The 27885-nt window shown below is 40.4% G+C and overlaps 1 protein-coding gene across 1 annotated transcript; it reads left to right on the top strand.

Moving 5' to 3' along the window:
- The first annotated feature begins 261 nt into the window (after positions 1–261).
- On the top strand, positions 262–20080 carry LOC133249818 (17-beta-hydroxysteroid dehydrogenase 13). Its single transcript, XM_061420760.1, has 7 exons — positions 262–616; positions 3827–3934; positions 4973–5104; positions 9036–9142; positions 12501–12638; positions 16851–16967; positions 18665–20080. Exons 1-7 carry the CDS (start codon positions 407–409, stop codon positions 18753–18755), a joined length of 903 nt encoding a protein of 300 aa, XP_061276744.1. The 5' UTR covers positions 262–406; the 3' UTR covers positions 18756–20080.
- The last annotated feature ends 7805 nt before the right edge of the window (positions 20081–27885 follow it).

Below are 27885 nucleotides of genomic sequence, written 5' to 3'. Positions count from 1 at the left end.
CTGCAGTTCATGGGATCACAAAGAGGCAGATACGACTGAGCGACCAACACGGACACGCACACTCAGCTTTTAGGTTGTGCATCTTTTTTTTTTTTTTCAGTTGACGTGATGAAACATAGTACAGAAATGCTTCTCAGAAAGCAAGTCCAGAGTTTTCTAGAACCTTTTCTAGAGTTCCCTTGTCCCTGTGCCAAATTTTTACTAACAATCGGCCCAGCTTCAAAAGCTCAAGTGGTGTCTAACACGTTAGAACACATGACCAAAACCTGCCTACAAATCGTCACTACTTTGGCCAGCCCTATCAACACCTGAAATACAGCTCATTCCTGAAGCTGTTTGAAGAGGAGGGCACTTTGCTGAGACTAGACAGGAGCTGAGGCAGAGGAGAAAAGTGCAGAGCAGAGCCATGAAGATTATCTTGGATCTCCTTCTGCTTCTGCTCATCATCATTTATTCCTACTTGGAATCTCTGGTGAAGGTCTTCATTCCCAGGAGGAGAAAATCTGTGGCTGGAGAGATTGTTCTCATTACAGGAGCCGGGCATGGAATAGGCAGGCAGACCGCCTATGAATTTGCAAAACGGAAGAGCAGACTGGTTCTGTGGGATATTAATAAGGTACTGGATTCATCTGCCCATCTTTTAAAGTTACCCACCAGGGAGGGCCCATACAAGTGAGATGGGTGTTTTTAAATTTATTTGACTTAGCATTTGCTTATCTTGGTATTTTTCTTGTTCAAAGTGTGTTAACTACATTTCCTACAGCCTTACTCTACACATGCATCAGGATGGTTTGATGGAAACTTCACTGAGACCTTAGCAGTGATTTTTGTGTCCTGATATGCTGGTTTGATAACAGATAACAGATAACAGATTCAGGAGCCAGGCTACTTCCAAACTGTTTAAATTGAACGATCACTTAATTTCTCCCAGCCTCAGTTTCCTTGTCTCTGAAATGGGGATAACAGTTCACAGGATGGGTTAAGAACAGGGGTTAACACACTACAGCCAGTGGGCCAGACTTGCTCCCAGAGCAGCCTGTTGAGCTAGGGATGTATTTTTTAAAGGGCTGTCCAGGCAAAAACCAGATGGAAAACAAAGAACATGTAACAGAATCTCTTGGTGCCCAACTCTCACATGCACAGAACCCTAATATGTTTACCATCTGGCTCTTAACAGAAAGAAACAGAAAGAAAGACTAAACAAATTACTATTTAAGTGCTTAAAACAATGCCTGGCTATAGGCACTTCCGTGAAGAGCATCAGACTTTTTCTTGGGCATTTTTTTTTTTTTTGCTATTGATATTTGTAAACACTAAATTAACTACTCACAACTGAAATCTTGTATCATTTTCCCTAAACTTTTGCTTTGTTCTTATTTTTAAAATTTTTTCGCTGCACCACATGGCATGCAGAATTCTAGTTCCCCCACCAGGAATTGAACCCATGCCCCTTGCTTTGGAAGTACTGACTCTTAACTACTGGAACACCAGGATCCAGGGTACCTCCTAAACTTTTGAATTCTGACTCAGCCACGCAAATATTCACAGAAAAAATGCTTGCAGAATTTTAGGATAGGAAAAAAAAATATCCAGTTTTTTTTGTTTTTTTTTTGAGAGTTAGTGTTTCTACAAATCACAGTGAGACTTTAGTTGCCATATGTTACTGTTCTTTGCCAACATGTCTAACTGGCACCTATTTTCTTAAGACCTTCAGAAATGTCTTTTGAATTTAGAAAACTTGTTCTCTGGTTCTTTCTATTTAGTAAATAATATTACATTACACACAAAAAATTGATATATTTTTATATAACAGATATGAGCACTTAAGATAAGCTGATTCACATAAAAGTTATTTGGCATCAGTTTGGTCCTTGAAAAGATTTCAATACACTTTCAAGAAAAGGACAAGAATTTACAAATTGAGAAAATAACTGCTTGCTGTTCTCAGGTGTTTATCAAAAAAATAAATAAATAAGTATAAATTCATGAGAAGGGCTTGATGAAATTTAAACTCTGGATGCCTCCAGATGTATATTTTGGGAGAAAGACCTGACATCTTTTATGCATTTTTTAAATCCCAATGATAAGAAGGAAAAATGACTTATTTAAGATTCTGCCTGAATGATAGGTCACCTAGCCTCACAGGGTCTCTTTGAGCCCTTGCATTTTTATGGTTGAACATTTAAGATATTACATGATTCACTCTAAGGCTGTAAGTGTAATCCAAATCTCCTTTAACTATCAACTGTCTTTCTGTTATGCTGGCTTCTTTTGCCTTACACAACAAGTCATGTTAACAGTTTATTCACATTAAATCTGAACTGTGACAAGTGGAGTTCACACCACACGCTGGAGTTGAAGCAAGAATTTTGCTTATGAAGACAAGACATTACATCTTGCAGTTTTCTAGCTCAGCATCTGATGAAAACTTAGATTACTAATAGCTCTCGACTGACCTTAACTCTAGAGATAAAAGAGTGTCATCTTGTAATCTGCAATGAACAAGCTCCCAGCTAAAACCCAAATAGTGAGTCTCCTGACCTCCTCCTTTATACTTCTGAAACTCCTCAGAAATCTGTGAGGGACAATGACCTTGGATGAAGGATATATACTTTTTCCTTCCATGCAAACCACTTAACTCTGCCTATTATTATTGCTTCATATTATTAGTCATCCCTACTGGAAAAGCAAAACCACCCAACACTCACTCGGGGATAGCCCCAAATAACAACCACACTACTAACCTCCCAACATGCCAAAAGGGCTTTCAAGACATCTTGACTCTTCATCACAGAGAAGAGCTAACAAATTCTGAAAGGAAAAAGTATAATTTTAAATACTTTATAATCTTCTTTATGAAATTCAACAGATGTCAGAACTTGAAAAGAATGCTAATTTTCCAGAAATGCAGGTTAAGAAGCATCAGGGTGACTTTATTTTAGGAAAGAGGTCTTTGAATTTAGGCTGAAAATGAGTTCCTCTGTCTGTATGTCCTGGAGTTACGAGCAAAGCAGTTACATAGACAAGAATCCATCCCATGTCATTTGCTCATTTTTACTCCAGGACACCTAAAGAACATAATCTTATGGCCCTGGAATTAGTAGCATAGTCTCTCCATGAAAGATTTTCTCAAATAAGGATCCTTCTTCCTCCTTCCTTTCTAGAGGATTAAAGCAAGATTGTCGAGAAAAGTCTGATGGGCAGAGGTATATAGTTTAAAATTACCACTAATTTAGAATTTATGTTTTACTGTCTATTACATAATTGGTGCTCAACAAATATATGGTAAATATACTGTTGATTTTTCTTTTCTTCTCCATACTCAAACATCTCCCTTCATGACACCACAAAGAGCAGTATCTTTCAAGCATGTTCTTTATGAGAATACAGCTTAACAAGGTGGAAACACACGAGACGAATATGAGCCTTCCCCGGCAGAAAAGCCGGGTTGTGACCTCTGCAGATTAGTCAAGCAGTGTCTCTCATGAAATTTGCTCACAAACAAGGAGGAAATTCTGTTTCAATTTTTTTTCTTTTTTTTTGGCTGCACGGGCTTTTGTTGCAGCAAGCTTTCTCTAGTTTTGGTGGGGTTTCTCTACTTGTGACACACGGGCTTCGTTGCTCCACAGCATGTGGGATCTTAGTTCCCCGACCAGGGATTGAACCTGTGTCCCCTGCATTGGAAGGCAGATTCTTAACCATAGGAGCACCAGGGAAGTCCTCTGAATTTTAATCTTTGAAAAAATTTAATCTCAGCTATTTTCTACCTCCCTGTTGTCTACTCACTGACCTACACCATTCAGAATTTGTTTTTTCCCAATTACAGCATGGTGTTGAGGAAACTGCAGCAGAATGCAGAAAACTCGGGGCCACTACACACGTGTTTGTGGTAGACTGCAGTAACAGAGAAGAGATTTATAGCTCCGTAAACCAGGTGAGACTCCAGGATACAAATTTCTTCCCATGGTTTTATGTCCCTTTACGTGGAATATGAAAAGGTTCTTTATGACAGCCTAATTTAAATTCGATTTTTTTTTTTTAGCCTCTGCTAACTGAGGTAGCTGTGTTTACAAGGAAGGACATACACTTTTTTCTTCCATATGATCCACTCAACTCTGCCTATTATTATTGTTTTGTATTATTAGTCAATTTCATTCTGATCAGAAGTTCGAGCAATAGTACAGAGTGAAAGAACAAAGATTTATCACCAGGGAAAAGGATCATGTTCTAGTCTTCCTTTTAGTCCTATCATCTTTACAGAAGTTCCTTTGTTTTTTCCTTTAATTATTTTTCTTTGGGATTTTATGTTGGTGCCAAACTAATCTTCTATAGAAAATGTATATTAATTATAATAACAATGCTTAAGAGTAAATATCAAATACATTAGACCAAGCATGTTGATAGACATTTTCACCCTTTAATCCCTACAATAACTCTATAAACCTCATTTGACTGATGAGCAAATTGAGATTCAAAGAGGTGAAATCAAAGGTCATGTAGCTAGCAGGTGGAGAAGCCAAGATTACCCAATTAGCACTTTAAAAACATTTGGTAAGAACAGATATGTCAGACCAAGGTCATGTAGCCAGTACACATGACCTAGGTGGGGAAACTAGGATTACTCAACTAACAGTTTTTAAATGTTTGATTAGAACTGATATATCAGTTAATCAACAAAACACTAATTTCACTTTATTGGTAAGTTACCAAAAAAAAAAAAGTCTATGATGTACTAGGTACTGAAATTTAGCTGTTAAAAAACCAATTTATCCCAGTTTTATGATAGTGTTCCTTTTGTAACCACACTTTGGGCTAATGCTCTTTTCCCCTTGAACTCTCAGCGATCTCATCAACTAGAATAAAGAATCTGATCCCTGGATGATATTAGTCCCAAAACTTTGAGTTTCTATAATACATCCAATGAGCTTTCTATTTCTAATGCACCTAATGACTGTTCTTTCTATTTCAAAAGGTAAAGAAAGAAGTTGGTGATGTAACCATCGTAGTGAATAACGCTGGGGCAATATATCCAGCTGACCTTCTTAGTACAAAGGATGAGGAGATCACCAAAACTTTTGAGGTCAACATCTTAGGACATTTTTGGGTGAGTGTGAGTCAGAAACATCCCTAGGTTGTGCATGTTTGACAACTTCTCTTAAGGTACATGAAATTCATAATTGAGTTCACGTCCTTCTGGATGGACAACTGCAGCCATGAAATTAAAAGACACTTACTCCTTGGAAGGAAAGTTATGACCAACCTAGACAGCATATTCAAAAGCAGAGACATTACTTTGCCAACAAAGGTCCGTCTAGTGAAGGCTATGGTTTTTCCTGTGGTCATGTATGGATGTGAGAGTTGGACTGTGAAGAAGGCTGAGCACCGAAGAATTGATGCTTTTGAACTGTGGTGTTGGAGAAGACTCTTGAGAGTCCCTTGGACTGCAAGGAGATCCAACCAGTCCATTCTGAAGGAGAACGGTCCTGGGTGTTCTTTGGAAGGAATGATGCTAAAGCTGAAACTCCAGTACTTTGGCCACCTCAAGCGAAGAGTTGACTCATTGGAAAAGACTCTGATGCTGGGAGGGATTGGGGGCAAGAGGAGAAGGGGACGACAGAGGATGAGATGGCTGGATGGCATCACTGACTCGATGGACGTGAGTCTGAGTGAATTCTGGGAGTTGGTGATGGACAGGGAGGCCTGGTGTGCTGTGATTCATGGGGTCGCAAAGAGTCGGACACGACTGAGCGACTGAACTGAACTGAACTGAACTAAAAACAACAATCATCAAATATTGGTGTCTCTGACAGAAGGCGTCGTGGCATGCTGCAGTTCATGGGGTCGCAAAGAGTCAGACACAACTTGGCAACTGAATAACAACTGACAGAAGGGCACAGGGTTCAAGGAAACACAACTCACCAGAATGTAGGCTAGTTAGTCTGTTTCATCCACCAGTACCTACACAAAGCCTGGTACGTACTAGGCACGCAAAAAGAATATTGGGTTGGCCAAAATGTTCGTACTGGTTTTGCCAGCTGATGGCAAATCCGAATGAACTTTTTAGCCAACCGGATATTTGTGGCACTTTTCTAAGAATAGGGCTTCCCTGGCAGCTTAAACAGTAGAGCATCTGCCTGCAGTGCAGGAGGCCCGGGTTCCATCCCTGGATTGGGAAGATCCCCTGGAGAAGGAAATGGTAACCCACTCCAGTATTCTAGTCTGGAGAATCCTGTGGACAGAGGAGCCTAGCGAGCTTCTGTCCATGGCATCGCAAAGAGCTGGACATGACTGAGCAACTAACACTTGTTTGTTTTGTTTGCTAAGGATTGTCAGTGTATGTCTTTTCGGTGCTTTAGAGAAAATACATATTGTGTACCTTCCCTTGTGACCTTATGTCATGGAATTGTAGAATAGAAAGGACAAAGAGCTCCCTACTTGCGTTATATAGGAGTCGGAGACTATTTTAAATGGAAATCTGGAACAAGGTCTACATCAGGTTGGAGCTTAGAGATATGGCTCTACAGACCTCTTAAGATTGGTTGGTTTTGTGAGAGATGGAAATGTGCCTTTGTAGAGAACATTTATATGAATTAATCTTCCAGAGCCTCAGTGTTAGTGTGGAACCTAGGACAGAGCTGGATTCCAGGAGACAGAAGAAAAAAGAGATATTTTTCCTCATTTTCCAAAATCCTTTACATATGCTAATGATAATGAATTATTATTTCCACTGAACTACAAAGAGACTCCATGCATTCACTCTCTATCAGTTCAGTTCAGTCGCTCAGTCGTGTCCGACTCTTTGTGACCCCATGAATCGCAGCACACCAGGCCTCCCTGTCCATCACCAACTCCTGGAGTTCACTCAGACTCACATCCATCGAGTCAGTGATGCCATCCAGCCATCTCATCCTCTGTCATCCCCTTCTCCTCCTGCCCCTAATCCCTCCCAGCATCAGCATCTTTTCCAATGAGTCAACTCTTTGCATGAGGTGGCCAAAGTATTGGAGTTTCAGCTTCAGCATCATTCCTTCCAAAGAAGTCCCAGGGCTGATCTCCTTCAGAATGCACTGGTTGGATCTCCTTGCAGTCCAAGGGACTCTCAAGAGTCTTCTCCAACACCACAGTTCAAAAGCATCAATTCTTTGGCGCTCAGCCTTCTTCACAGTCCAACTCTCACATCCATACATGACCACTGGAAAAACCATAGCCTTCACTAGATGGACCTTTGTTGGCAAAGTAATGTCTCTGCTTTTGAATATGCTATCTAGGTTGGTCATAACTTTCCTTCCAAGGAGTAAGCGTCTTTTAATTTCTTGGCTGCAATCACCATCTGCAGTGATTTTGGAGCCCCAAACAATAAAGTCTGACACTGTTTCCACTGTTCCCTCATCTATTTCCCATGAAATGATGGGACAAGATGCCATGATCTTCGTTTTCTGAATGTTGAGCTTTAAGCCAACTTTTTCACTTTCCTCTTTCGCTTCCATCAAGAGGCTTTTGAGTTCCTCTTCACTTTCTGCCATAAGGGTGGTGTCATCTGCATATCTGAGGTTATTGATATTTCTCCCAGCAATCTTGATTCCAGCCTGTGCTTCTTCCAGCCCAGTGTTTCTCATGATGTATTCTGCATAGAAGTTAAATAAGCAGGGTAACAATATATAGCCTTGACGAACTCCTTTTCCTATTTGGAACCAGTCTGTTGTTCCATGTCGAGTTCTAACTGTTGCTTCCTGACCTGCATATAGGCTTCTCAAGAGGCAGGTCCTGTGGTCTGGTATTCCCATCTCTTGAAGAATTTTCCACAGTTTATTGTCACTCTCTATAGCTACACAACAAAACTCAGTGACCTAAAGCAAGAATAAATGTTTACTTTCCTCTCACAGTTTCTGTGGGTCAGGAATTTGGGGGTGCCGTGGTTTAGCAGTTCTGGCTCTATGAATTTGCATAGGGTCTATAGGGTGGACTTATAAAATTCTCATAAAATATTATTGATATTTCTCACAAAACAGAAAGCTTTTTGGAGGAAAAGAAAGACTTTTGTTTCCTATGGCATCAATATATGATGAACAATATTACAAACAGGAGATACTAAACCTAATCAAGTTGCCTAATGACCATCAGTATAGGACTCGACTTTTTCTATTGAAACTGATATAACTACACAGGGTTTTAACTCTTCCTGTTAGAAAGCTAAAGTCCCAAACCAAAGAAATCGCAAGATACATTACCATCTGGAATTTTTTCAGTTCTGAAAACTCTTGAGTTTTTCCGTTAATAACATTGTTGGATCCATAAAAGAGAGTTTATGGATTCCCTCTGAAGGGAAGGAAAGGGATATTAAGATGAGTTTTTTTGACATGTGGTACACGGTACATAGCACTCAGTGTCAGCTTAAACCAATCGTTCCAATCATTTTTCATTTCTATCACTGATAGAGAAATAATCATGGAATCTTGGCACACATTTCATTTCATTGTAAAAGTTGTTTCAAAAGACACTTTGTCTTAAAAATAAAACCACCATGGTAACAACAACCCTATATGCAAGGCAGCAAAAGAGACACAGATGCAAAGAACAGATGAAAGAGCTGTGGATTCAATCCCTGGGCTGGGAGATCCCCTGGAGAAGGGCGTGGCAACCTCTTACAAGTTTAAAAATATGTAATACTTCATATATATATAAAGCGGGAGAAGGTGAGGTGGGGGATGATTTGAGAAAATAGCATTGAAATGTGAATATTACCATATGGAACATAGACGACCAGTGCAAGTTCGATTCATGAATCAGGGCCACTCAAAACTGGTGCTGTGGGACAACCCAGAGGGATAGGATGGGGAGGGAGGGGGGAGGGAGGTTCAGGATGAGGGGACACATGTGCACCTGTGGCTGATTCATGTCGATATATGGCAAAAACCTTCAGTCAGGTAATTATCCTCCAATTAAAATAAATTAATTAATTACAAAAATAAAACTGCATAGTTGGGAAATCTAACACTTGTGTCATTGTTACTTTTCTCTCTGCAATGATTCTGAAGATCACAAAAGCACTTCTTCCATCAATGATAAGGAGAAACCATGGCCACATTGTCACAGTGGCTTCAGTGTGCGGCCACGGAGTGATTCCTTATCTTATTCCATATTGGTAAGTATTACTTTCTAGCAGTGTTACATATTTTTACACTTGTAAGTATTTGCATGCATCCATGCTAAGTCGCGTCAGTCCTGTCCAACTCTTTGAGACCCCATGGACTGTAACCCAACAGGCTCCTCGATCTATGATATTCCCCAGGCAAGAATATTGAAGTGCGTTGCCATGCCCTTCTCCAGGGGATCCTCCCAACCCAAGGAATGAACCCATAGCTCTTTCATCTCCTGCATTGAAAAGCATGTTCTTTACCACTAGTGAAACCTGAGGAGCCCCTTTAAGGGTTTATTAGACCTCAGATTCCAATTTTCCTAACAGGTAATTTATTTCATTTTGTAATTCTTTTCTGAGAGCTATAATTATGTTTCCTTCATCTTTTTTTTTTATATTATTTTTTTTTATTTTCTTCTTTTTCTTTTTTTTAAATTTTATTTTATTTTTAAACTTCACATAATTGTATTAGTTTTGCCAAATATCAAAATGAATCAAATGTCTTGCAAAAAATAAAAACTAAAGAAATCTCATACAGTTAATTTGGATTTATAGAATATATATAGTAATTTGGAATAAACTCCTAAAAATGACTTCTCCTAAAATAATGAAACTCATCATCATTTAAAATATTTTTAAATTTCTGAAAACTCCTCTGCACAGCAATGAAAGAAAAGAGTAGTGCCAAGGATGTTTCCATTGTATCCTGGAATGAGTAGATGTTCATAAAAGAAATGAGGAATTCACAGGCTAAGAAGCAAAACATGCAGATAAGTCCAAATGAACATAAGTCTGTGCAATGGTCCTTGTGCCCAAGAAAAGCTAAACAGAGTGGCCACTGGAACAAACCATTTTTCAGCGTGCTTGTGTCATGAGAGACTGTGTGTGTGTGTGTGTGTGTGTGTGTGTAAGAGAGAGAGAGAGGCAGAGAAAGAGAAAGTTTGAGAGAAAGCCTCTACCATATTCAAAAATGCAGATAGCATACTCCATGGTCTACCAAGGACACGGGCTTCCCTGGTGGTTCAGTGGTAAAGATCTACCTGCCAATGTAGGAGATGAGGGTTTGGTCCTGGGTTGGGAAGATCCCCTGGAGAAGAAAATGGCAACCCACTCCAGTAGTCTAGTCTGGAAAATCCCATGGACAGAGGAGCCTGGCAGACTACAGTCCATGGTGTCACAAAAGAGTTGGACACAACTTAGCGACTAAACAACAACAAAACAACAGACAACTAGGATATAAAAAGAAGAAGGTAAGAAGGCCCTCAGTTCAGTTCAGTCGCTCATTCGTGTCTGACTCTTTGCGACCCCATGAACCGCAGCACACCAGGCCTCCCTGTCCATCACCAGCTCCCGAAGTTTACTCAAACTCATGTCCATCGAGTCAGTGATGCCATCCAGCCATCTCATCCTCTGTAGTTCCCTTCTCCTCCTGCCCCCAATCCCTCCCAGCATCAGAGTCTTTTCCAATGAGTCAACTCTTCGCATGAGGTGGCCAAAGTACTGGAGTTTCAGCTTCAACATCAGTCCTTCCAATGAACACCCAGAATTGATCTCCTTTAGGATGGACTGGTTGGATCTCCTTGCAGTCCAAGGGACTCTCAAGAGTCTTCTCCAATACCACAGTTCAAAAGCATCAATTCTTTGGCACTCAGCCTTCTTCACAGTCCAACTCTCACATCCATACATGACCACTGGAAAAACCATAGCCTTCACTAGACGGACCTTTGTTGGCAAAGTAATGTCTCTGCTTTTGAATATGCTATCTAGGTTGGTCATAACTTTCCTTCCAAGGAGTAAGCGTCTTTTAATTTCTTGGCTGCAATCACCATCTGCAGTGATTTTGGAGCCCCAAAAATAAAGTCTGACACTGTTTCCACTGTTTCCCCATCTATCAGCCATGAAATGATGGGACCAGATGCCATGATCTTCGTTTTCTGAATGTTGAGCTTTAAGCCAACTTTTTCACTCTCCTCTTTCACTTTCATCAGGATTCACTATTTGCAAAAAATCTTTTCTTTGTACCTCCTTCAATGGCATCTCATTTTCTTATTCCAGCCTTATATCAACCTCATAGAAAAATTTAACTTGTTAACATGTTTATCAGTGGCTGGGTAGATAGTTGGTTTATTGTTTACCTGCACATCCATGTTCAAGTTTGAATTTAGTCATGAATCAAATTATTTCTGACAGTGAAAGTAGTCACAGATGTAGTTAAGTTTCACTGTAGGTTAAGGTGTCCATGCACATACAAATGTTTATTTCAAACTGCCTCTACCATTGTAAAACACAAATCAGAATTTCACAGATTAAACATGCAATATTGTTTTAATGTTTAGAAATGTGGAAACCCAATGTACTAATAGTTTCCCTTTTTTCTTTTCCTTTAAGAAAGAGTCAACCTTTAACTTTATTGTTCTTATTGTCATCTGGGTCAAAAATACAATTAACATTACATAGCTCCTTATAGGTAATAAAGTTATTATGCATATTACTTTTAAGTAATAGAGTTATTATGCAATTTAATCCTCAAGACAGTCATGTATTTTATTACCAGCATTTTAAAGATGGGAAACTCTAAGGAAAAAGACAAGGTGATATCTTGAAGGTCGCTCACACTAACACACCAAAAGTCTTTTTACTCCAGATGTTCACAATGAAATTAAGAAGCCAAAGTGAACTCTACATTTCAAGAGAGAAACCATTGAGAAAGTAGAGATGCATAGAGTCCCACAGAAGCTTGTTAATACAGATATTAGTTATGTAATTTTTCTAAACATGTTCTTCTTGATTCATATATTTCAAAATAAAAATAGTAGTAAAAACTGATTAGAAAAAAGTTTAAAAACTGCATGGAAAACTACATGTAGAGTGGAAAAGTGAGCAGTAATGAAGTTAAAGTTTTATTAGAATTGGTTTGGAGAAGGCAATGGCACCCCTCCAGTACTCCTGCCTGGAAAATCCCATGGATGGAGGAGCCCGGTAGGCTGCAGTCCATGGGGTCGAAAAGAGTCGGACACGACTGAGCGACTTCACTTTCACTTTTCACTTTCATGCATTGGAGAGGGAAATGGCAACCCACTCCAGTGTTCTTGCCTGGAGAATCCCAGGGACGGGGCAGCCTGGTGGGCTGCCGTCTATGGGGTCGCACAGAGTCGGACACGACTGAAGCGACTTAGCAGCAGCAGAATTTGTTCTGTTGTTATCACTGCTACAGTCACAATTCAATGAAACCAGATGTGAAAATAGATGACCAAGTGGAAGATTTTATTAGTTCTCAAGCAAAATCAACATTTTCTTCTCACAGAGAGTTGAAGAATGTGTTTCACTTTTCCTTAGCTAACAAGGACGGATAATTCTCTTACAGTTCCAGCAAATTTGCTGCTGTTGGTTTCCACCGAGCCCTGACATCAGAACTTGAAGCCTTGGGAAAAACTGGTATCAAAACTTCATGTCTCTGCCCAGTTTTTGTGAATACTGGGTTCACCAAAAACCCAAGTACAAGGTGAGGCCAAGATCAAGTTAGAATAGAAATATAGCATGAGAAATTAGTATGAAAATTACATGAGAAATTAGTAAGAAAATTACATGAGTGATTACTATGAAAACTACATGAGAAATTCATATAAAATTACATGAGAAATTCCTATGAAAATTACATGAGAAATTCCTATGACAATTGCATGAGTAATTCCTATGAAAATTACATGGGAAATTCCTATAAAAATTACATGAGAAATTTGTAGGTGGGTCAACTGAGAAAATATGGGAAAAAAACGGAAAAGGAAAAGCATTTTTTTCTTTGTCATTTTTTTCTTATTAATGTTACTGTACTGCTTTTATGTTTTCACTTTGAAATTAGATGAACGAAGGGGAAAATGCTTTAGGGACTAGCAGGAGAGATTAGCTGCCAATGAATCCAGGCAATGGGTGTTTTTTTTTTTCAACATTCAACATTATCACTTTTTATTTTTTTTAATTGGAGGATAATTGCTTTACAATGTTGTGCTGGTTTCTGCCATACAACAACCCAAATCAGTCAGCTCAAATATATATATATATAGGCTTCCCCGGTGGCTCAGCAGTAAAGAATACACCTGCAATACAGGAGATGCCGGAGACGTGGGTTCAGTCCCTGAGTTGGGAAGGTCGCCTGGAGGAGGAATTGGCATCCTACTCCAGTATTCTTGCCTGGAAAATCTCACGGGCAATGAGCCATGGGGTCGCAAAGAGTCAGACACCACTGAAGTAACTGAGTGCCCATGATATGTATACACACCCCCTCCCTCGTGAGCCTCTCTCCCTGCCATCGCACCCACGCTCCCCGTCCCCCGCCCTAGGTCATCACAAAATGCTGGGCAGGGCTCCCTGTGTTATATTGTAACTTCCCACTAGTTATCTGTTTTACACATGACAGAGTATATATTTTGATGCTACTTTCTCAATTCATCCTACCCTTTCCTTCCTGCACTGTGTCCACATGTCCAGCAATGGGTGTTTATTCGTGTCCAGGTGAAATATTCAACACACACACAGGTGCTAAGAGGGAGTGAGAATGGGGGTGGGCAGGATGGAGAGGTGTCTTCTCTTGGAACCACACCCCCAAAATGAATGATACCTAACATCCCCTTATCCCCTTCATGGTTCATCTTCCTCAAATAGAGTATGGAAAGGCACAGGAATCTGCCTCATTTCCACCATCTTCCTCCCAGTACCCACCATAGTGCTGGCAAAAATCCTCCAACATTTTCCAGACTTGCCTGATCCTAAGAATCATCACCTGTGCTTACATAAAAAGTAAATGTTCTTAGCCTCTCCCTTAGAAATTCCGACTCAGTAAACTGGAACGAGTTCTAAGAATAAGGCATTTTGTTTTGTTTTGCTTCGTTTACAACCATATCAGGTAACTCTGGAGACAGGCTTGGAAAACATTGACATAGTAAATATAACCACATGCATTTGGTCACGGTTACCACCCTGTCTTCCGTTAAAATGCAAACATTTCTAGAACAGCAATACACTGAGTCTCTAATCCCTTGAAAGTGATAGTGTTATTTGCTCAGTCATGTCTGACTCTTTGTGACCCCATGGACTGTAGCCCACCACGCTCTTCTGTCCATGGACTTCTCCAGGCAAGAATGCTGGAGTGGGTAGCCATTTCCTTCTCCAGGGGATCGTGACCCAGGGATCGAACCCACATCTTCTGCATTGCAGGCAGATTCTTCACTGTCTGAGCCATAAGGAAAACCCTCAAAATGATCAAGGTGAATTTCTGTAAATATATACTTTGTCTTTGATAAGGGAGGATCTCAGATCATAAGAGAGGAGAAATTGGCCCTGAAATAAGAGGGAAAAAAGCAGAAAGGTGAAGGATAAGGACCCTAAAATTAATACACCTGCCTCACAAATTTGCCTCAATTCCAGTATACATTCTGCTACAAGTTAACAAAATATACTAAGCTTGCTAGTGTGAAGTAAGTTTATTATTGGAAGGGAATTAGTCCTAAATATAGTCATTCAAAAAAGTTAACAGGGCTTCCCAGGTGGCTTAGATGGTGAAGAACCCACCTGCCAATGCAGGAAACACAGGTTCAATCCCTGAGTCAGGAAGATCCCCTGGAGGAGAAAATGGCAACCCACTCCAGTATTCTTGCCTGGAGAATCCCATGGACAGAGGAGCCTGCTGGGCTACAGTCCATAGGGTCACAAAGAGTCGAACACAACTGAGGTGCCTTAGTGTGCACACTCACAACGGAGTTAAGAAATTCCCTTTTAAGCTCAGCCTCATTAGAGTCGGACACGACTGAGCATGCACACGCCACATGCCAGATTTGAAGCTACTGACTCTGAAACCCTAAACCTGCTGTGTCATCTCTGGAGCTGTAGCCAGTCCCTGGCAGTTGAATCATTAACTGAGTTAGAACACAGGCACTTAACAAGTACGCAGCACTGTATATTAGTAAATACCATGATACAACTGGGACTCTGGGCTCATTGGGCCCAATAAAAACCCTCTTGGTAAGCATTCAGGCTTAGTGTGTACCCAGAGGACAGGGTCTTCTGGTGGAGAAGGCAAAATAAATGAGAAGAGTGAGGCTAATGCAACCTCGGAGACTTTCCTGGTGGTTGAGCAGTTATGACTCCAGGCTTCCAATGCAGGGAGCATGGGTTCAATCCTTGCTTGGGGAATTAAGACCCTGAATGCTGCATGGTAAAGCCAACAAACAAACAAAAATAATGTGACCTCAGGTGTGTGGGTTCCTAGGGTGACCCTAAGGGCTGACCCAGGCAAGGCTGAAAATCTGGGACTGGTCCCACCCAGACTCCCTGATTCTGAATTTCCTTGGCAAAGGCTGACATGTCCATATACTAATGTCAGGCTTGGCTTAGAGATGGAGTTGATAGAATCAGGTAGGAGAAATCAGGGAGGAAAGAGGCAGCACCCCATAATTTAGAAAAAATATAGATTTGTATTATTCTTGGCTGGCTTGCCACTCAATGCCATGAAAACCTCGATCACACCATCATCTGCAATAAATCACATGAGATCTCAAGGAAGGAAGTTATAACTGCCAGTTCAGTTCAGTTCAGTTCAGTCACTCAGTCGTGTCCGACTCTTTGCGACCCCATGTATCGCAGCACGCCAGGCCTCTCTGTCCATCACCAACTCCCGGAGTTCACCCAGACTCACATCCATCGAGTCAGTGATGCCATCCAGCCATCTCATCCTCTGTCGTCCCCTTCTCCTCCTGCCCCCAATCCCTCCCAGCATCAGAGTCTTTTTCAATGAGTCAGCTCTTCTCAACTGGTAATCAAAGTATTGGAGTTCCAACTTCAACATCAGTCCTTCCAATGAACACCCAGGACTGATATCCTTTAGAATGGACTGGTTGGATCTCCTTGCAGTCCAAGGGACTCTCAAGAGTCTTCTCCAACACCACAGTTCAAAAGCATCAATTCTTTGGTGCTCAGCTTTCTTCACAGTCCAACTCTCACATCCATACATGACCACTGGAAAAACCATCACTACCTACTTAATTCTTCTGCCCAACCTTTTTATTTATTAAGCCACTCAGACATCTTAATTTTGATGCAATACTTTCAATCCATTTACACTTTAATTTCCTGCTATCATCTTGTACTAATGGGCATTCTACACTGGGCTTGTGGTTATGAATACTTCTCAAGAACTCATGTGTACAGTCTTGAGTACATGCAAGATCCCACCCCTCCAGTTTTAACATAAGACTCCCACACACACCTTGAACTCTCATTAAACTGTAGTACAGGCAAGTCAGTACAAAACAGTCCAGCTTTGTGGGACACCTCCACAAGAAAGAAAGTGTACTTAGTTCTAGATTTCTTTTCCTGTAGCTAACGAGCCCTGAAGAAAGATGTCAGATGTTTTCTTTCTGTCCTATGATCAGTTCTACCCATCAGGCTTCCTTGCCTCCTCTCCTGCTCTTCTATCTAATTCCTCTCCACCGTTTTGAGGTTTGACTGAGTGAGCCATGAAACACAGAGTGGGATGTGAAAGTAGAAGATTATGATAACGAAACATCCACATGGCGTGGGGGAGGGGAGGCAGGTGGCATTTGAGCAGTGAATTCTAGAAACTTTTAAATCCTAACTCATGAAAAGATCATTTTCCTGCCTTCATTAATTATTTTTAAAAAAATAAAATAAAAAGAATCCAACTTTTTTTTTTAAATCACAGAATATGGCCTGTGTTGGAGACAGACAAAGTTGTAAGAAGCTTGATAGATGGAATACTTACCGATAAGAAAATGATTTTTGTACCATCATATATCAATATCTCCTTAACAATAGAGAGGTAAGTACAGCACAAAACACCTAAAATACTAAAACACTGATAGAGCTATCATTATGGAGAGCCTTTCAGTTGTGAAAGTTGCCATGGAAACTCTCCATGCCTGGGGAAAACAGTTAAGTTGCCTCTGTTATTACCTTACCCAGTCTATAAAAAGAGGATGAATCATTTTCTCTACTACATCCACCGTCTCCGCCCAATCTTTGCCAGAGACAAGGAAAGACAGTTTAAAGAGAATGCAATACGGTGAACTAGCTAAAAATAAAGAAGCCTGCTGGGGTTTTGATTAAGACTGCATTGAATCTATAGACCAATTGGGGGAGAATGAACATATTTAACATTATTGAGTCTTCAAACCCAAGAGCACAAAGAACACAATATACCTCTTCTTTTTATTTTTTCATCTTTTTCAATATGTGTACATATTGAAACTACAGCATCATGTAGCTTTCAGTGTACAAGTCTTACGCACTTTTTCTCAGGTTTACCCCAAAGTATTTCAAATCTTTGATGCTATTGCAAATGACATTTTAAAAGATCTCTATTTTCCATTATTTGTTACTTGCATGTGTTTGATTCTTGCATTTTGATCTGTATTTAGCAACCTTGCTGTACTCACTTTTAGTAGCTTTTTTGTAGATTCTAACAGATATTTTTACATAAATGATCATATTGTCTGTAAATCAAGACACTCTGGCTTCTTCTTTTTTCCAATCTTTATGTTTTCTAGTTCTTGCCCTATCACACTGGCTAGAACCTCCTGTTGCAATGTCAGAGAGGACTGATGAAAGCGCATGTCCAAGCGTTGTCTCCGATCTTAGGAGGAAAGTAGTCACAATTTCATAATTCAGAATGATACCAGCTGTAGATTTTTTTCATTTGCTCTTTACCAGGTTGAAGAAGTTCCCTTCTATTATTATTTTGATGAGAGTCTTCATCAAGAGTAGATGTGAATTTTGTCAAAAGTTTTACTGAATATATTAAGAGGATCGTTGGTCTTTCCATTTTACTTTGCTAACATAAGGAATCACACTGAGTCGTTCTAAAGATTAAACTAACCCTGCTCTGTAATGTCTTTGACTTTTGGGTCAGCATAATACTTACCTCATAAACTGATTTGGAAAGTATTCTCTCCTCTTATCCTTTCAGGAATAGCTTGTGTGAAATGGTATTATTTCTTTTTTAAACATTTTATAGAATTCCCAGTGAAGTCATTTGAGCCAGTTGCTTAACCTCTTAGTTAAACAAGAAGTTCCTCAAAGGCAGTCGCTGCTTTTAAAGTACCATATTATAGATATGCAGTAAAAACTCAAGAGGTGGAGAAATTGATTAAATGGATTCTGGTGCTATTGCTCTGTGAACTCTTAGCATCAGGATTCATTGACATTTACAAAAATAAGCCCAGACCTTCATATTTTTGTCTTTACTCACATAAGAGTTTAAGCAAGAGTTTATTAATATAAGAAGGTGAGAATGGTATATAGCAGTGCTTTCTTTATACTTGCATAATATTTTAATTGTGAGTATTAAAAGACACACACACACAAAGAGCGAGATATATATAAAGAAAGAAAGGAAGAACAGAAAAAAAAAATTAAATGCAAACCAGACAACTCTCAGGTTATTTTAACTGACAACAAAAATTAACTCTGATGTCCAAGATTTTAAACTGAAAAACATTCATCTTTTCTTTCATACAGATTTCTTCCTGAACGTGCTGTGGCAGCCATAAATCATGTACAGGATATTCATTTTGAAGCAGTGATTGGCCACAAAATCAAAATGAAATGAATAAATGAGCTCCAGGCCGAGATGTATGCACCTTAATGATGTGGAACTGAATTTAGAGTCAATGCTTCAAAGCTCTATTTCACATTTTTCAAAGCTGTTAATATTAAAAAACATTGGTTTGGCATTAGCAATGGTAGAATGAACAAGACTAATCACCTGTCTTTCTATTTCTCAAGATTATACATGCAGTTTTAATAGATCCATTTTTCATCTATGCCTCTTAAAAACTTGTATGCTTACGTAAACATACTTAAGAGGTCATTTTTCTTTAACAGATTTCATTTCTTTTCTTTTCATTTAAAGGTGGACAAAGCTACCTCCCTGAGAGTAAATACAAAAAGAACTTATTTACACAGGGACATTTTAAGACTGTTCTTAAAGTAAATCTGCTGGCCACAGAATGTCAGCAAGTACGCAGTGTGAGCTAGCAATTAGAGACCAAGTTTAAGCAGATGGCTGTACTCCAAAAAAGAGACAGATTACACCTATGCAGGTCAACATTTGGAAGCTCTCTCTTGCTTCTCCCTTTTTTGTCAGCCCATAACAGTGCTTTCTTACCTTATTCTGTTTCTGATATAGATTTTATATCCACCAAGAGTGTGCCCTCCACACTTTCTGCCCTTTTCATGCTGCTGCTGCTAAGTAACTTCAGTCGTGTCCGACTGTGCGACCCCATAGACAGGAGCCCACCAGGCTTCCCCGTCCCTGGGATTCTCCAGGCAAGAACACTGGAGTGGGTTGCCATTTCCTTCTCCAATGCAGGAAAGTGAAAGGTGAAAGTGAAGTTGCTCAGTCGTGTCCGACCCTCAGCGACCCCATGGACTGCAGCCTACCAGGCTCCTCCATCCATGGGATTTTCCAGGCAAGAGTACTGGAGTGGGGTGCCATTGCCTTCTCCATAGTCACTTAAAATACTGTGACATTACCAAAGGTGACTCTCTCTTGAATTTCAGGGTATCCGAAATTTTAACCCCATGTTAACCTCTTTCTTTGTAGTTTACGCTTTCACATATTATTGGTACCAGAGATGTTTAGACAGCTTTGAGCTTCAAAAATGAAAGCTAATGCAGAGACGCTAGGCTGGCTACTTAATACTGTGCTGTGGATCTGAGAGATGGGAGGGAAAACAGAGTTGTTGTGTTTTTTTATATATATATAAAATAGAAAAAAAATCTGACTTTAAGTACATCAAGGATAATCTAGTTTTCTCTGTTTTTCACTAATGCTATAGACTGCTTTGGCTTAGACTATCCTCCTGTTTTATCCTAAGTGAAAGTATATGATTAAATGCAAATCATTAATAAAAATGATATTTTAAAAACAAATGATAAATATGTTGCTATGCTTTTAAAAAATAACCTCTTGTAGTTATAAAATTAAGAGTTTTGATCTCTAAGCTCTGAGCCTCTGAGCATCTTTCAGGAAGCAAGGATCTGGGTATTATCAAGCAGACAGAGTTTACAGATGTAGAGAGGGATCGGGGGTTCTCCCAACTCCAGCTTCTTTGACTGTTAGGAGGTTTACACACTGAAACTTACTGAGTCCTTTGTATGTGAGGCACTGCACAGAGTACTATCGTTTTGAGACTTTTTTCTTATTCACTTCAATTCAGTTCGGTCAGTCAGTCGTATCCAACTCTTTGCACCCCCATGGACTGCAGCACGCCAGGCTTCCCCGTCCATCACCAACTCCCGGAGCTTGCTCAAACTCATGTCCTTTGAGTCAGTGATGCCATCCAACTGTCTCATCCTCTGTTGTCCCCTTCTCCTCCTGCCTTCAATGTTTCCCAGAATCAGGGTCTTTTCCAATGAGTCAGTTCTTCACATCAGGTGGCCAAAGTTTTGCAGCTTCAGCTTCAGCATCAGTCCTTTAATATTTGTTCATGATTTTTGTTTCGATTGCTTGCCTTAAAATCAAGAACTTTATGAGTGGAAGCTTAAAATGTATTATTATTATTTTAGTCATTATTTATTTATTTGACTGCACCACATGGCACGTGGGATCCTAGTTCCCTGGCCAGAGATCAAACCCTGCATTGGAAGTGCGGAGTCCTAACCACTGGACCACTGGGGAAGTCCTCAAAAGGTATTATCTTAAAAGTATGATTACAAAACTTCAAAAGAGAAATATGTAAAGTAAAAAAGTATAAACCTATCCCCCACAGTCCCATTCCCTAGCGATCAGGCTATTAATGAACATCTTCCCATCTTTTTCTACTGCACGTATGAGCACACATATGACAAATACATTCTTTTACTGCATGTGTTACATTAATTGTTTCAAGATGTGTACTATATCCTGTAACTTGTTGTCTTAGCTCACCAAAATATCCCCAAAGCCTTTTCTTTCAGCATATAAAATTTAACCACATCCTTGTTCATGGGCACATAGTACTAAATGGTACTATATTTAACTGTTCCCTTGTCATATAACATTTAGGATGTTTCCAGATTTTCTCAATTTATGTCCTTTTTTATTTACTTAACAAACACTTATTGAGGGTTAGCCACAGTTCTAGACTCGAGGAAGCATCAGTGAATGAAGCAAACTCTTTTCCTTAATGTGGCTCTCATGCAGGACGTAGGACAAACAGACTAAATGAGAGACAGAGGAGGATGTACATGTACATAGAGCTGATTCACTTTGTTGTACAGCAGAACCTAAGGCCACAGTGTGAAGCAACTACTCAGTGCACGTGTGCTCAGTCGTGTCCAACTCTTTGCAACCCTATGGACTGTAGCCCACGAGATTCCTCTCTTCGTGGAATCTCCCAGGCAAGAATACTGGAGTGGGTTGCCACTTCCTACTGCAGGGGATCTTCCCAACACAGGGAACTTGTGTCTCCTGCGCTGGCAGGGAGATTCTTTACCACGGCGCCACTGGGAAGCCCACAAGCAACTGTACTCCAATTAAAAAAATAAAATCGAAGAGTCAAGGAAGAACTCTGAGAACCAACATCTTGGGGTAGAAATATGTGTGAAGTGAAAGCATGGCCCATTCAAATATCTAGGGAAAGGAAAGGGAAAATTCTGACAAAGACACAAACTTTTCTGAAGAACTCTATGAGAGTCACTGAAGCCAGAGTGGATGAACAAGTGGGCAGAATTGCAGGCAACGAGCCGAGAGAGACATCAGATTATTGGACATCACGTAGGCCACCGTGATAAGTTGATTTTTCTGAGTGCGAGAGGAAGGAACTGAGGAATTTGAGCTAGGGACTGACCCAAATAAATTAAATCCCAATGTTAGGTGCAAAAAAACCCTTTCCTTTTTAATTCAACTTAATTTTTTGGCTTTCAGCTTTTGTGAGTGAAACTTAGAGAAATACCTGGGAACACAAATATTGAGATCTTTTGCCTGTTTTCCCTACATAGTTTGGCTATTGATTCTTCCTTATATGTTCCTGCTGTGCTTCTAAATATTTTATTGTGACAATCTCCATCTCATAAATCTCCTCAAAGGGCCTCACTCCCACTGAAACCCTAGTTCCAAGGCTACCTCCTGGGTGTGTAGGTCCCTGGACATACCCAGGCACGCTTGTGGGTTCTTGTCTACATAAAGAAGTTGGTTAACAATGTATTACAGGGACTTCCCTGATGGTGCAGTGGTTAAGACTCTGCACTTACACTGCAGGGGCAGTGGTTCAATCTCTGGTCAGGGAATTAAGATCCCACATGCTGCTTGGCCAAAAAAAAAAAAAAAATATATATATATATATATATATATATACACACACACCCCTCGTCCAAGGTAAGGAGCAATGGCGGTGCTCTGCTGGAGCAGCCGTGAAGGGATACTCCACGCCCAAGGTAAGAGAAACCCAAGTAAGATGGTAGGTGTTGCAAGACGGCATCAGAGGGCAAACACACTGAAACCAACTCACAGAAAACTAGTCAATCTAATCACACTAGGACCACAGCCTTGTCTAACTCAATGAAACTAAGCCATGCCCGTGGGGCAACCCATGATGGGCGGGTCATGGTGGAGAGATCTGACAGAATGTGGTCCATCGGAGAAGGGAATGGCAAACCACTTCAATATTCCTGCCTTGAGAACCACATGAACAGTATGAAAAGGCAAAATGATAGGATATTGAAAGAGAAACTCCCCAGGTCAGTAGGTGCCCAATATGCTACTGGAGATCAGGGGAGAAATAACTCCAGAAAGAATGAAGGGATGGAGCCAAAGCAAAAAGAATACCCAGCTGTGGATGTGACTGGTGATAGAAGCAAGGTCCGATGCTGTAAAGAGCAATATTGCATAGGAACCTGGAATGTCAGGTCCATGAATCAAGGCAAATTGGAAGTGGTCAAACAAGGGATGGCAGGAGTGAATGTCGACATTCTAGGAATTAGCGAACTGAAATGGACTGAAATGGGTGAATTTAACTCAGATGACCATTATATCTACTACTGTGGGCAGGAATCCCTCAGAAGAAATGGAGTGGCCATCATGGTCAACAAAAGAGTCTGAAATGCAGTACTTGGATGCAATCTCAAAAATGACAGAATGATCTCTGTTCATTTCCAAGGCAAACCATTCAATATCACAGTAATCCAAGTCTGTGCCCCAACCAGTAACGCTGAAGAAGCTGAAGTTGAACGGTTCTATGAAGACCTACAAGACCTTTTAGAACTAACACCCAAAAAAGATGTCCTTTTCATTATAGGGGACTGGAATGCAAAAGTAGAAAGTCAAGAAACACCTGGAGTAACAGGCAAATTTGGCCTTGGAATACAGAATGAAGCAGGGCAAAGACTAATGGAGTTTTGCCAAGAAAATGCACTGGTCATAACAAACACCCTCTTCCAATAACACAAGAGAAGACTCTATACATGGATATCACCAGATGGTCAACACCGAAATCAGATTGATTATATTCTTTGCAGCCAAAGATGGAGAAGCTCTATACAGTCAGCAAAAACAAGACCAGGAGCTGACTGTGGCTCAGACCATGAACTCCTTATTGCCAAATTCAGACTTAAGTTGAAGAAAGTAGGAAAACCACTAGACCATTCAGGTATGACCTAAATCAAATCCCTTATGATTATACAGTGGAAGTGAGAAATAGATTTAAGGGCCTAGATCTGATAGATAGAGTGCCTGATGAACTATGGAATGAGGTTCGTGACATTGTACAGGAGACAGGGATCAAGACCATCCCCATGGAAAAGAAATGCAAAAAAGCAAAATGGCTGTCTGGGGAGGCCTTACAAATTGCTGTGAAAAGAAGAGAAGCGAAAAGCAAACGAGAAAAGGAAAGATATAAACATCTGAATACAGAGTTCCAAAGAATAGCAAGAAGAGATAAGAAAGCCTTCTTCAGCAATCAATGCAAAGAAATAGAGGAAAACAACAGAATGGGAAAGACTAGGGATCTCTTCAAGAAAATCAGAGATACCAAAGGAACATTTCATGCAAAGACGGGCTCGATAAAGGACAGAAATGGTATGGACCTAACAGAAGCAGAAGATATTAAGAAGAGATGGCAAGAATACACAGAAGAACTGTACAAAAAAGATCTTCACAACCCAGATAATCACGATGGTGTGATCACTCACCTACAGCCAGACATCCTGGAATGTGAAGTCAAGTGGGCCTTAGGAAGCATCACTACGAATAAAGCTAGTGGAGGTGATGGAATTCCAGTGGAGCTATTTCAAATCCTGAAAGATGATGCTGTGAAAGTGCTGCACTCAATATGCCAGCAAATTTGGAAAACTGAGCAGTGGCCACAGGACTGGAAAAGGTCAGTTTTCATTCCAATCCCAAAGAAAGGCAATGCCAAAGAATGCTCAAACTACCGCACAATTGCACTCATCTCACACACTAGTAAAGTAACGCTCAAAAGTCTCCAAGCCAGGCTTCAGCAATATGTGAACCGTGAACTTCCTGATGTTCAAGCTGGTTTTAGAAAAGGCAGAGGAACCAGAGATCAAATTGCCAACATCCACTGGATCATGGAAAAAGCAAGAGAGTTCCAGAAAAATATCTATTTCTGCTTTATTGACTATGCCAAAGCCTTTGACTGTGTGGATCACGATAAACTGTCGAAAATTCTGAAAGAGATGGGAATACCAGACCACCTGATCTGCCTCTTGAGAAATTTGTATGCAGGTCAGGAAGCAACAGTTAGAACTGGACATGGAACAACAGACTGGTTCCAAATAGGAAAAGGAGTTCGTCAAGGCTGTATATTGTCACCCTGTTTATTTAACTTCTATGCAGAGTACATCATGAGAAACGCTGGACTGGAAGAAACACAAGCTGGAATCCAGATTGCCGGGAGAAATATCAATAACCTCAGATATGCAGATGACACCACCCTTATGGCAGAAAGCAAAGAAGAACTAAAAAGCCTCTGGATGAAAGTGAAAGTGGAGAGTGAAAAAGTTGGCTTAAAGCTCAACATTCAGAAAACGAAAATCATGGCATCTGGTCCCATCACTTCATGGGAAATAGATGGGGAAACAGTGGAAACAGTGTCAGACTTTATTTTTCTGGGCTCCCAAATCACTGCAGATGGTGACTGCAGCCATGAAATTAAAAGACGCTTACTCCTTGGAAGGAAAGTTATGACCAACCTAGATAGCATATTCAAAAGCAGAGACATTACTTTGCCAACAAAGGTCCATCTAGTCAAGGCTCTGGTTTTTCCTGTGGTCATGTATGGATGTGAGAGTTGGACTGTGAAGAAGGCTGAGCACTGAAGAATTGATGCTTTTGAACTGTGGTGTTGGAGAAGACTCTTGAGAGTCCCTTGGACCACAAGGAGATCCAACCGGTCCATTCTGAAGGAGATCAGCCCTGGGATTTCTTTGGAAGGAATGATGCTAAAGCTGAAACTCCAGTACTTTGGCCACCTCATGCGAAGAGTTGACTCATTGGAAAAGACTCTGATGCTGGGAGGGATTGGGGGCAGGAGGAGAAGGGGACGACAGAGGATGAGATGGCTGGATGGCATCACTGACTCGATGGACGTGAGTCTGAGTGAAATCCGGGAGTTGGTGACGGACAGGGAGGCCTGGCGTGCTGTGATTCATGGGGTCGCAAAGAGTCGGACACGACTGAGCGACTGATCTGATCTGATATGTATATAATATTATAAATATATATATATATATTATAAAATTCACAAGTCCACTTAAGTATAGAGATCTATTGATGAAGATTTAGAATAAAAGGGCTTCCCTGATAACTCAATTGGTAAAGAAACCGCCTGCAATGCAAGAGACCCCTCTTCGATTCCTGGGTTGGGAAGATCCCCTGGAGAAGGAAACAGCTACCCACTCCAGTATTCTGGCCTGGAGAATTCCATGGATTTTATAGTCCATGGGGTCCCAAAAAGTTGGACATAACTGAGCAACTTTCACTTTAGAATAATAAAAATTTTAATTATTGTCCATGCAATGCATGTAAAGATTCTTCCCAATATTTTTTCTTATTTGGTCCAACAGTCATTTTCTTTTCTTTATTATCAAATGAGCCATGTATGCATGCTCAGTTGCCTCCAACTCTGCAACCTTCTCCATGGAATTTTCCAGGCAAGGATACTGGAATGGGTTGCCATTTCTTCCTCCAGGGGATTTTCCCGACCCAGGGATCGAAAGTGTGTCTCTTCCATCTCCTGCATTGGCAGGCAGATTCTTTACCACTGTGTCTCCTTGGGTGCCCCCATCAAATGAGCCACTTGTTGCTAATTTCTTATCTTTCAACACAAGAAAGAGGTAGTAATGCTATAATTTCTTATAATACCATGGTGCTTGTAACATGTTTGTATTAAAATAATATGAATCTTCCTGCCTCTAAAATCTCTCCTACCATATATATTTCATGCTAGTTACATTGTTACTCTTGATTTTGCATCATCCATTGTGCTACTTGTAAATACTAGCTTCCAGTCACTCAAGGACTGTTATGACACTTCTTAGATAATAACCACAAATTCAGGCCTGACCCAAAGTGTGCAGAAAATGTGAATAATTTGTTTTCTGGTCATGTTAAATGTATCATTTAAGATGTTATAGAATAACACCAAACAGCACATCTTCTAACTACGTCTTGCCTTGAACTCTTTGCTGGTGCTGCTAAGTCACTTCAATCGTGTCCAACTCTGTACGACCCCACAGATGGCAGCCCACCAGGCTCCCCTGTCCCTGGGATTCTCCAGGCAAGAACACTGGAGTGGGTTGCCATTTCCTTCTCCAATGCATGAAAGTGAAAAATGAAAGTGATTTAGGTAATAATTATTGAAAAAAATGAAAATATGATCTTTTTGAATACTGACTGCACCTTACCTCTCATACACCATCACCAGCAGGAAGGGAATTGTAGACATAACAAAATAAATAATCTCATATATGCAAAAGATATCTGTTCCTCATCTGGGAGGGCTTAACACTAACCAGGGAGAACATGGCATCACCACATCGATCAGAAGTGTCCATCGGTCACCTGGACAGAAGAGGAGTCTGGGGGAGAATGGATACATGTATATGTATGGCTGAGACCCTTTGCTGTCCACCAGAAGCTATCACAACATTGTTGACAGGTCACAAAGAGTCAGACACGATTTAGCAATTGAGCAACAACAATACTCCAATATAAAGTAAAAAGCTAAAACATTTTTTTTTAATTTGAAAAATTAGAGAAAGAAGAGTCTGTTGTGATGAAGAATCTTGAAAGCCTTCAGAAGTGATAAGTGTATCCACTCTCAAAGGACTGCTTGATCCATGTGGTATCCATGGTATCCCAAAGGGGATTGGGTAACTGCCCTAAATACCAGTGGCAAGGAGCATAAGGACACCTGAAACCACCTCGAGAGCCCTTGGGTGTTTATACAACAGAAGTGGCAGCATGGTTTACACATAGACAGTGAAAGTGGATGCCTGAGCCCACATAGATGGCCTGAGCAGTGAACCTTAGACAGTGCAGACCCTTAAATTAGATCTACGTCCAAAATAAATGAGAATCACCCCCATATCAGCATGTCAGCATCACCCCAAGTGCCTAAGTTCAAACAATCTTGCAAAAGAAATATTTTGTCAGCCAGCAGCAGTAGTCTGATCACTAGACACCTCTCCTAGAACTGGAATCTAGAGATGAGCCCCAGGGTGATGTTGTAGGTACA

The sequence above is a fragment of the Bos javanicus genome, chromosome 6 (genome assembly GCF_032452875.1).
Source record: "Bos javanicus breed banteng chromosome 6, ARS-OSU_banteng_1.0, whole genome shotgun sequence".
In the NCBI taxonomy this organism is placed as follows: domain Eukaryota; kingdom Metazoa; phylum Chordata; class Mammalia; order Artiodactyla; family Bovidae; genus Bos; species Bos javanicus.
Note: the sequence above shows the minus strand (reverse complement) of the source record. Positions and strands in the feature narration are given on the sequence as shown.